Here is an 11,866-nt window from a genome sequence, read left to right as displayed (position 1 = left end):
TCGCCTGTTCGGGAGGCTGGTACAGGAATTGAACCGTGCTGCTGGCCTCCCTTGGTCTGCTTTAAAAGCCAGCTATTTAGCCCTGTGCTAAACCAGCAGGTTGGGTACGAGGTAAGTTAAAAAGGTTAAATAATAAGGAATCATGTTTTAAAACACTATGAATGTAGGACATTGCATGTAGATTAAATTGATCTTTTATTTTACTCCAGATAAAAGAACACTCTTCAAGACTTCAAATGAATATGTTTGCCCAGTCTACAAAACTAGTGAGCGCAAAGGAGTCCTTTCTACCACAGGACACTCAACCAACTTTGTTATTGCTCTGCTTCTGCCAACAGATAAACCAGTTCAACACTGGATCAAGCGTGGTGTTGCACTACTATGTCAACTGGATGACTAGCATCATGGACTTTTAAATCATCTAAATGTTGCACTCAACAAGAACTCTGATTTAATTTTGACCATGGCTTATATCATCCATACAAGAGCACTTTATAGCAACATATCTCATTTTGTTTTCAAATCTTTTATAGTTCCACCTTTTACCTGTTATTAAGCAGGGAAAGACTATACTTCTTCTTAGTTTGAATGAAGATCATTCTGTGTAAGTTCTGGCCTTCGTTAAATAATATGTAGGAGGAAATAAAATTGAAATTGCAAAATACAATCAAATAATGTATGAGACCTCTTTGGATATGATCACGTAAGCACATGTAAATATCTGCTTCACATACTATCTGCAGCAGTCTTATTGGGACATTTTCAGTTTTCCCACTCTTTTCTCCAAAAGTTAAGCACCAGTGCTATCATTGTTTATTTACACATTCTGGGATAATATTAAAGAAACATGCAGAAACAATGGGCTGAATTTTACTCGGTAGTTTGGAACATGTTTGGAGGCGGAGGAGCCATAAAATCTGAATGAAACATGTTGAACCAGAAGTCCAACACCTTGACCTCATTTTTGAATTTTACTGACAGCGGCCAGCATATGGGGTGGCGGATGTTGCATATCATCATGGCAGGAGAGCATTTATGGATTTAAAAGGCTGATTAATGGAAATTTTGCAAGCGTTTCTAATTTTATGATGAGGTTGCAAGGAAATGGGAGCTCAATGTGGGCTCTCAGCCAGCCGTGAAAGCCAAAATGGAAGAGGTGGCGGAAACGTGTCATCACTGCGCAGGCTTGCTGCTAGGTCCCAAGGATTGATTCAGGGAGAGATGGAATAGAGGGCCTTGGACTAGGAGAGAGGGCACCTGCCCAGGGCCTCATCCACCCAAGCTTGAGGGCCCCCTGATAAGGAGAAGCAGCAGCTAAAGGGAGCAAGGTCCAGACACTAGCAGTAAAACATCAGCAATCTCAGGAACAACATGAGGACCCAACATTTGGGTGGGCATATGGAGAAGGGCGCAGAGAAGGCCACCCCAAGGAGAAAGTCTACTGTCTGAGGTGAACTATCTCCAGATATACAAGTGGCAGTGTCAGTGAAGATTAAAAACCTTCAGGGATGAAGTCACCTACCTCTGCACCATGCTGCAGGATGATCTGAGACCCATGGGGGTTGGTGGCCACCCAATGTCAGTGGCCCTGAAGATCATCGTGGCACTTAACTTCTGTGCCTCCTGGTCTTTCCAGAGATCCATTGGATACATGTGAGATCTCCCAGGCTGCAGCCCATGGGTGCATCAAGGAAGAAACCAATAACATTTTCAAGGGTTGTGCTACCACACCCGTCCAGATAGTCGGGCTGGAGGGTCTATTGGGTTTAAGGCCATTGTTGGATTTCCCCAACTGCAAGGTATCATTAACTACGTGCATGTGGCCATCAAGGCTCCCACAGACCAGCCAGCAGCCTTCATCAACAGTAATAGCTTCCATTTCCTCAATGTATAATGCTCAATGACCACTGAAAGCAGATCTTTCAGGTGTACGCATGATTCCTGAGAAGTAGCCACAGCACATGCACTTTGACAGTCTCAGGGCACTGTTTTTCTGCCAACCCTCCCTCACTTATGCCTTTAGGAATGGATACTTGGAGATGAGATATTCCCACTAAAGTCATGACTACTCACACCAGTGAATAATCCATGCACAAATGCAGAAGAGATGTACAGCACCTGCTACAGGTCAACACAGCAAACATCGGCAGCACGGTGGCACAGTGTGTTAGCCCTGCTGCCTCATGGCGCCGAGGTCCCAGGTTCGATCCCATCTCTGGGTCACTGTCCATGGGGAGTTTGCACATTCTCCCCGTGTTTGCGTGGGTTTCGCCCCCACAACCCCAAACGATGTGCAGGGTAGGTGGAATGGCCATGCTAAATTGCCCCTGAATGGGAAAAAAATAATTGGATACTCCAAATTTATTTTTTAAAATAATTTTCTTAAACACAGCAAACATCAAATAGGCCTTTAGTCTACTGAAGATGCAATTCAGGTGCCTTGATCGATCTGATGAAGCCCTTCAGTATTTTCCAGAGAGAGTCTCGTGCACCGTGGTGGTCTACAGTGCTGTACAAAACCTAACACTGCAGAGGGGGCGGCGTTGAACAATGAGAACATAGTCTCAATACTTTCTCCTATGATGAGGATGTGAATGAGCCAATTAACCAGGCAATGCATGAAGAAGGCCCCTGTGCAATGAGATACATGCAAGAGAGGCTTGAGGCATGCTAATACATAGACATTTCTTTCAGAGGCATTCCAATAAAACCTTGGGCGGGATTCTCCCGTACCCGGCGGGGTGGGGGGTCTTGGCGGGATGGAGTGGCGTGAACCATTCCAGCGTCGGCTGCCCAAAATGTGCGGAATCCTCCGCACCTTCAGGGGCTAGGCCAGCACCGGGGTGGTTTGTGCCCCGCCGGCCGGCGTGGAAGGACTTTGGCGCCACGCCAGCCGGGGCCGAAGGGACTCCGCCAGCCGGCGCAGGTCCGCGCATGCGTGGGAGCGTCAGCGGCTGCTGGTGCCATCCCCGCGCATCGCTGGGGGGATTCGCATTCGTGCTGGCAATCGCGGAGGCTTACGCGGCCGGCGCGTAGGAAAAGAGTGCCCCCACGTCACAGGCCTGCCCGCGGATTGGTGGGCCCCGATTGCGGGCCAGGCCACCATGGGAGCACCCCCCAGGACCAGATTGCCCTGCGCCCCCCAGGACCCCGGAGTCCGTCCGCACCGCCAGGTCCCGTCGGTAAGGGACCTAGTCCAATTTACGCCGGCGGGACCTGCATAGAACGATCAGCACTTCGGCCCATCGCGGGCCGGAGAATCGCCGGGGGGCCGCTGTGAGCGGCCGCCGACCGGCGCGGCGCGATTCCCGCCCCCGCCAATTCTCCGGCGCCGGAGAATTCGGCAGCCAGCTGGAGGTGGGATTCACGCCGCCCCCCCAGTGATTCTTCGACCCAGCAGGGGTCGGAGAATCCCGCCCAATCTTTACGTCCTCCCTACTGGTGCCTCCTTAAGGAGCTGACTGAATATGGCTTAGTATCTTGTTTCCAACCCATTGAGGGTGCCAGGTTATAGGTGAGATCTCAAAGGCCATGGTGGGCGCACAATGCTACGGTGGTGGCCCCAGCTTGGAGCTCCACTCTGGTGCTTGCCCTCTGCATGCTGCTCAGCTTGTCCCCCATCGCCGATCATCAGCATGTGACCCGCGGCTCATGGTCAAGTTGCTCAACCTGTGCTTGAACGCCCATGACATGAAGTATGGGCCGGGAAGTGGTCAGCAGTCTGTGACTGGGGTGGATGCATCTGACAACAGTAATGGCTACTGGACAGTGAGAGTGAAGCCACAGCAGGCTTGTCAGCGTGGAATACCAATCAAATGAGGCCAGTCAGGGGCAGTACGGTGGCCCAGTGGTTAGCACTGCTGCCTCACGGCGCTGAGGTCCTGGGTTCGATCCTGGCTCTGGGTCACTGTCCGTGTGGAGTTTGCACATTCTACCCGTGTTTGCGTGGGTTTCGCCCCCACAACACAAAGATGTGCAGGGTAGGTGGATTGGTGAGGCTAAATTGCCCCTTAATTAGAAAAAATGAATTTGGTACGCCAAATTTAAAAAAAGAAATGAGGCCAGTCAATACGATTGGCACGTACGCTGGAAAAAAACAGTCATCACTTTGTCTCATCACTCTCTGGAAACTAGGAAATGCTTTTGGTTAGAATGGAGAAAGAGATGACTTGGCTGTATGGTTAGTGCAATGCAGTGGACCTAGTAAGAAATATTGTGACATTGTGTGTGTTTGACAAGTTACTTCATTTAGTCTAAAGACATAGTTTGTGAAGTAAAAACAGATTGTACTTTTTTCTATACTTTTTTAAATTTCAAGAGAAATGGGAATATATTTAGAACAAAGTTTGTGTGTAAATGTAAGGGTGCACATGTTCAACTAAAATCACTTTCATTTTCAGCAGTAAAAAGTCACAGGGCGCAAATCTCCGGCTTCATTGCGTTCTTGCTTGAGCAAAACATGACCGGTGAATAGCGGAGAAAGGCCAAAAATGAGAACCTCACCATGCGCCAAACAGTTTGTAATGCAATCGGCCCGCTAGGTGAAATCGGGATCCAGCTGTAGCGTGGAGAGAAGCCGATTATCACCATTTAAGCCCTATTACCATACAATTAATGGGAGCAACCCCATATCCAACAGCCTCCTGTGATTCAGCAGCCTACTAAGCCAGTGGTGACGTTGGCGCCGATTAGTTCCTTTTTAAAAACGTGAACCTGGTAGAAAGGCTTCTAGGGGGAGCCGAGGAGGTGAGTGACCATCTTTTCTCACATCCCGCAGTGAGGCAGACATTCTGCCAAGGCCCTCAGCCATGGCCGTCACCGACTGTGCAAAGCCTTGGACACCTCTACACATGCTGCCGATGTCGTGCACCAGGCTCTCCACTGCGGTCGCTATCCTAGCAGTGTTGGTCTCGGTGCCACACATTGTTGGCGACATCTCCTTCGTCCATAGTCTTTAGGACTCCTCCAATCGGCTATGGACCTGCTGGAGTGATGCAGATATCTTCCTCTGAATGTCCTGGTCACTCCCTAACATCAGCTCCAGGATGACATGTTCCATAGGCTCAGCATCTGTCTTGGGATCTTGCAGACCTCCGACTGCTGTCTCGCCTGGGCATTCCTGCCTCCACCTGATCTAAATCATTAACTTTGTGATGCTCACCAAATTGTGCCCAGAAGCCTGACCACTAACGTTGCCCACCGAGCAGTGTCTCTGTGCTGGTGGAGGGTTGGGATGACAGCTGTGATGCATTGACCGTGGCATCCTCGGAGGTATCCTCTGAGGTGATCTCATGAGGGGCAGGGGAGGGGGCCACCCCGGATGGGCCACGTGTCGGTTGGAGGGCCTGCAGGAGAATAGACATGTGGTCAGTGGGAGGGATGGGTCAGTGTGTATGGCAATAACAATTCAAGTGTGACAGGTCCTCCTGGTGGGGCCTGTGCCAACCTGCACATTGGTGACCGCTCTACCTTTGGCCACCTCCAGGGTCTGTACCTCGAAGGTTGTGAGGATTCTTATGTCCAGCACCCCTCTGCAAGACTGTACCCTCTCCCAGCAATTGTGGGAGAGCTTCTCCTGCAGAGACGCAGAGAAGGCAATACTAGCCACACGCGTGGTTCACGGTGGTGGGGGGAGTGGTGAAGGAAGGGTTGGGGAAGCGGTTGAAGGGAGGGGGGAGGTGACGGGAGAGTTGGGGCCGCATGGAGGTTTGGGGGAGTGGATCCTTGTGTGGGGGCAAATATTCTCCGTGGGAGGGGAGGGTGGGTGAAGAGGGGGGAGTTTGTGTCAACTCACTCATGCTGCCTGGCGTAGTTCGTTGACCTTTTTGCGGCACTGGAGGACAGTCCTCCTGGTCATGCTTCTCGAGCTAACAGCTGATTAAGGAAATTCCACGGACGGGCAGGAGTTACGCAGAATCCCCGAGGCCAGAGTTACTCAGGAAGCGACAGAGGCTGCAGGCTGAATTTGGGGTGCTGACTACAGGCAAGGGTGTAGAGCAGCTTAGAAAGGGAAAAGGCGCGATTTATCAGCATGGGGAGAAGGTCAGTAGAACGCTTGCGCAGCAACTAAGGAAGAGGGAAGCGGCTAGGGAAATAGGGAGGGTAGTGGATGGGGAAGGTAATCTAGTGGGTGATTCAGCAGGGCTGAACAAGGCCTTTAGGGACTTTCATAGGAAGCTGTACATTTCGGAACCACACGGGGGACCGGGGGGGATGAGGCGATTCTTGGACGGACTGACCTTCCCAAGAGTGGGGAGGGGGTTGGTGGACGGACTGGGGGCCTTGGTCAGGATCGAAGAGGTGTTGGGGGGCCTGAAGGTCATGCAGTCGGGTAAAGCCCCGGGGCCGGATGGTTATCCGGTGGAGTTTTACAAAACATTTGCCAGGATAGTGGGGCCAGTGCTGGTCAGGGTCTTTAACAGGGCAAGAGACAGAGGGAGTTTACCCCCGACGATGTCGCAGGCCACCATCTCGCTCATTCTGAAACGGGATAAGGACCCGGAGGCCTGTGGGTCATACAGGCCGATCTCTTTGATTAACGTAGACGCCAAGTTACTGGCCAAGGTTTTGGCGACCAGAATTGAGGACTGTGTACCGGATGTATGCCCCCGGAGAGTAGGGAGGTAGAGATAGTGGTAGCCATGGATGCTGAAAATGCTTTTGACCTGGTTGAGTGGGATTATCTGTGGGAGGGACTGGGACGGTTCAGGTTCGAGGGGGGGGGTTTTCATCGACTGGGTCAGGCTCTTGTATCAGGCCCCGGAGGCAAGTGTAAGGACGAACAGGACAACATCGGACTACTTTAGACTGCACCGTGGGTCAAGACAGGGCTGCCCTCTCTCCCCACTGCTGTTTGCACTGGCCATAGAGCCGCTGGCAATTGCACTGAGAGCTTCTAGGGGCTGGAGAGGGCTGGTCCGGGGAGGAGTGGAACATAGAGTCTCGTTATACGCGGATGATCTGCTGTTATATATATCGGGCCCAATGGTGGGGATGGACGGTATTATGGCAACCCTGAGGGAATTTGGCCGGTTCTCCGAATACAAACTGAACATGGCTAAGAGCGTATTGTTTGTAATTCAGACGAGGGGGCAGGAGAGTAGGCTGAAGGGGTTGCCGTTCAGGCTAGTGGGGGAGAGTTTCCGATATTTGGGGATTCAGGTGGCATGGGACTGGGGCAAGTTGCATAAGCTCAACCTGTCCCGACTGGTGGAACGAGTGAGGGAGGCGATCCGGAGGTGGGATGCGCTCGCGCTGTCATTGGCGGGGAGGGTGCAGACTGTTAAGATGACGATTCTCGCGAGGTTCTTGTTTCTTTTTCAGTGTCTCCCCATCTTTATCCCGCGGTCCTTCTTTAAGAGGCTGAATAAAATTATTCTGGGATTTGCATGGGCAGGGAAGTCCCCGCGGGTGAAGAGGGTGATGCTTGAAAGGAACAGAGGAGAAGGGGGGCTGGCGTTGCTGAATATTAGCAACTATTACTGGGCGGCCAACATAGCGATGATAAGGAAATGGATGGTGGGTGCGGGGTCGGTTTGGGAGCGGATGGAGGCTGCTTCGTGCAGGGGCACCAGCTTCGCAGCCCTGGTCACGGCGCCTCTGCCGCTTCCACCAGCACGGTACTCCACCAGCCCGGTAGTGGTGGCGGCTCTTCTGATCTGGGGCCTGTGGAGGAAGTATATAGGGGAGATAAGAGTATCGGTGTGGACCCCAATCTGCGGCAACCACCGATTTGCCCCGGGGAACATGTACGGGGAGGGGGTATCACATGTGGAGGAGGGCGGGGATTGTGAGGATGGGGGATCTGTTCCTGGAAGGGAGCTTTCCGAGCATGAGGACGCTGGAGGAGACGTTTGGGCTGACAAGAGGGAACGACTTTAGATACTTGCAGGTGAGGGATTTTGTACGCGTCTCCCACTGAAGGGGGGGCAGGACAGGGTAGTTTCTAGGGGAGGAGGTGGGAGAGGGTAGAGTTTCAGACGTCTACAAGGAGCTAATGAGAGCTGAGGATATGCTGACCGAGGACCTGAAGCTTAAGTGGGAGGAGCTCGGGGGGGGGAGCTGGAGGACGGTATTTGGGCAGAAGCCCTGAGCAGAGTAAACATGACCGCAACATGCGTCAGGCTCAGCCTGATCCAGTTTATAGTCGTGCACCAGTCCCACATGACGGTGGTCCGGATGAGTAAATTCTTCGGGCTGGAGGACAAGTGTGCTAGACGCGCCGGAGAGCCGGCTAACCATGTATGCATGTTCTGGTCGTGCCCTAAGCTCGGGGGGTATTGGCAGGGATTCGCAGATGTCATGTCCCGGGTGTTGAAAACTGGGGTGGTAATGAGCCCGGAGGTGGCAATCTTTGGGGTTTCGGAGGACCCGGTAGTCCAGGAAGAGAGAGAGGCCGATGTTCTGGCCTTTGCTTCCCTGGCAGCCCGGCGACGAATACTGTTAGCTTGGAGGGACTGAAAGCCCCCGAGGGCTGAGGTATGGCTATCGGACATGGCGAGCTTTCTTGGCCTAGAGAAAGTCAAGTTCGCCTTGAGAGGTTCGCTATTAGGGTTCGCCTGAAGGTGGCAGCCATTTATCGACTTCTTCGCAGAGGAGTAAACGTCAGCAGGGGCGGGGGGGTGGGGGGGGGGGGGGGGGCTAGGGTAGAGTAGGGGGAAATTGAGGCAGGTCCATGCGTGAACAAAGCCGTGGTTTGCATTATGTTTAATGTGGAATTTGTGTCTTGACTTCTTTTTTTGTTTGTACTGTAAAATGTCATTTTTTCTATATGCCTAAAATCCCTCAATAAAATTGTTTGTAAAAAAAAACATCATCTCAGGAGTACAGCAAAGTCACCTACCAACCACCCACCCCACCCCCCCCCACATTCCTTTTCCACTTGGTTATTTATTTCATAAGGTGTAAGGTGATGGTGGCTGCAGACCTTGGCATCCTGTGGCAACCCCTCTGGTTGATGGATCTGGATTTTACAGGAGACTGCCTTGCTGGCCGAAAAATCATACACTCATAAGACATGATGACTAGTCTTCAGGGTAGCGGCGCCAAGGTTGATCTATGCATCAGCTGCGAGAAGACCCAGATGATGATGACTGAACAGCAACAAGACCCTACCATCACCATCGTGAAACAGAACATCAAGGGCATTGAAATCTTCCCCGACCTAAGAAGTGATATCTTCGGAGAGATATAGAGATCAATGTCCACATAAAAATCGGCAACACAACGTCAGTCTTCCAGTGGCACAACCCAGTCTGGGCATCCAACACCATCAATACAATCATGAAGCTGCATCTCTATGGCTCATGGTAGTACAAATTGCAATCAGCAAATGTCTCGAGAGTTGGACATCTTTCACCAGTGTTGCCTGCATGAAATCCAGGGTATTTCGTGGAGAGTCAGCATCACTAATGAAGAAGAGCTGCAGAGGACTGGTCAAAAGCACCCATGGGACATCGTGATGGAGAGATGATTGTGACTGGCAGGACTGGTATTGAACACCACAGGTGGAAGAAGATGATGGGGATGGCCAAAGAAGACCTGGTGAAGACCCTCCAAGAACAGGACACCACTTGGGCTGCAGGGAAAGATATCTCAATGCATCAGAGCCAATGGCAGTTGCTTGTTGCCTATTGTCCACACTGGAGACAGTAGGTCTTAATAAGTATGCTGATGCATAGTTCTACCATTCTATTTCTGCTGGTAGATACAACATCCAGTCTTAGAACATCCTCAGTTTCTTCCAGTCAAACTTTGGGACCAAAACACTGACTTCATTGATAAATGACTGATAACGAATGGCAAAATTAAAAATGTAAAATTAGATATGCCTTTGTGCAATGAAACCATATCTGGAGTACTGTGTACAGATTGGTCTCCCTGTTCAAGGAAGGGGATAAAAGAGTTGGAAGCAGTCTAGAGGGCATTTACTATGTTAAATCTTAGAATGGGCAGGTTGTCTTATGAGGAAAGGTTGGACGAATTGCCTTGTATCTGCTGAAGAGGCAACTTGATTGAAACATATAAGATCCTGAGGGGCCTTGACAGGGTGGATGTGGAAATTATGGCCCATAACTTCCTCTCTGGTCAGCGACTTCAGTTGTGACGACCCAGAAGTGTAGGCGTATGGGCATGCACTTTGGAAGCACACAGCATTTAAACACCTAGCCAGATTTCTTTCCCTGTTTGAAGTCATGCGATGATCTGGAGTTGCTCAATGAAAAATTAAGGCAGAGTGCAAACTTGGACCACTGGCCCCGATGTCAGGTGAGATTTTACACCTTTTTATTTGCACTTTTATTTTTTGGTCGAGGATAATTTAGTAGAGGCAGGCGACATCGAGAAACAATTTTTTGGTAGGTTAACGTTTTATATTATTAGTGTTTAGCGTTTATAAATATGTTTAAAATGCAAATAAAGTGCATCTTCCGACCGATGGTGTATTTGCAAAAAATATGTATTTTTATTGGGGACGTGATGGCATAGTGTTATTGTAGCTGTCTAGTAATGCAGAGACCCAGGTTAATGATCTGGGGACCTGAGTTCAAATCCCACCACAGAAGGTGGTAGAATTTAAATTCAATAAAATATCTGGAACTAAAAGTTTTTTTAAACAAGGCTGTTAATTCCATTAAAAGGGTACTTTACTCTATAAAGTGAGTAAGAAGTCACAGAAAGTGAAGGAAAGATTTTTTTAAACTTTGGTTTGTCATGCTTGGTACTGAAGGATATTCATGTGAAAATGTGCATCCTGGCCCTGGCATTGTATCGCAACGTTACTGGCTGATGTCCCAGATTTGTTGAGCACAGGGCTAAATCGCTGGCTTTTAAAGCAGACCAAGGCAGGCCAGCAGCACGGTTCAAGTCCCGTACCAGCATCCCTGAACAGGCGCCGGAATGTGGCGACTAGGAGATTTTCACAGTAACTTCATTTGAAGCTTACTTGTGACAATAAGCGATTTTCATTTTGTTTCATTTCCTGAAGACGAGTTAACACTTACAAATGCTGACAGTAAGTCCAACTTGCTTTCCTTTTTACTCTGCCCTTGGTGACTTCTATCTGGAACCCAGTACCCCACAGGTTGCTCTCTTGATCCCTCATCAAGTTTTGCATGTGTGTGTAATGAGATACAAAAGGAATTTTGTATATAATTACACAACCTTCGACCACCAGATGGCAGTGTAAACCTACCACACGACTCTGTGCCTAGGGGAGTTGGGAGTAAGTCGTGTTGGTGGATAGATGTATTATGCAGTAGCTCTAGTATGGTTAGTTGGTTTAGTAGTTTGTTATATATTTATTCCAGTTATCTTTATCGCCCAGTTGTTTTATAATAAATTATTTATTTATTTTTTTTAAATAATTTTTATTGAAAGAGTTTTTCCATACAGACATTTACCCCTACTAATTTTTAAATTATTTACAACACAATCCCTCTAGGCAAATATCCCTCCCTCGCCCGCCCTCTCGCGCGCACCATTCCTCCCCCCCACCCCCCCCCCAAGCAACAACTTAACAAACAAGGCAGCCTACAGTTTCAGACATGAGCAGCGAGCAGACTTGCCCGCGTTACAGTCGTGCATGTCCCCCCACGACCATTGCTGCCCCCCCCTCCCCTCCCCCCCCCGCCCCCCCTCCACCCCCTCCCCCCCCCCCTCCCCTCCCCCCCCCCCCCCTCCCCCCCCCCCCCCCCCCCCCCCCCCCCCCCCCCCCCCCCGGGTTGCTGCTGCCACGACCCTGAACGCCTATCTCTGATCTAAAAAGTCAAGGAAAGGTTGCCACCGCCTGGAGAATCCCTGTACCGACCCTCTCAGGGCAAATTTGATCCTTTCTAGCTGAATATAGCTAGCCATATCGTTAATCCAA

At 50.3% G+C, this 11,866-nt stretch overlaps 1 protein-coding gene across 1 annotated transcript in view; it reads left to right on the top strand.

Annotated features, from left to right (window-relative positions):
* Positions 1-672, top strand: part of dnah12 (dynein, axonemal, heavy chain 12) — a 385,091-nt gene extending 384,419 nt beyond the window's left edge. The window contains exon 74 of the mRNA XM_038812830.1: positions 210-672. Coding sequence (XP_038668758.1) covers positions 210-400 — 191 coding nt within the window. The 3' untranslated portion in view covers positions 401-672. The remainder of the gene's footprint in view (positions 1-209) is intronic.
* The last annotated feature ends 11,194 nt before the right edge of the window (positions 673-11,866 follow it).

The sequence above is a fragment of the Scyliorhinus canicula genome, chromosome 11 (assembly GCF_902713615.1).
Source record: "Scyliorhinus canicula chromosome 11, sScyCan1.1, whole genome shotgun sequence".
NCBI lineage: Eukaryota > Metazoa > Chordata > Chondrichthyes > Carcharhiniformes > Scyliorhinidae > Scyliorhinus > Scyliorhinus canicula.
Note: the sequence above shows the minus strand (reverse complement) of the source record. Positions and strands in the feature narration are given on the sequence as shown.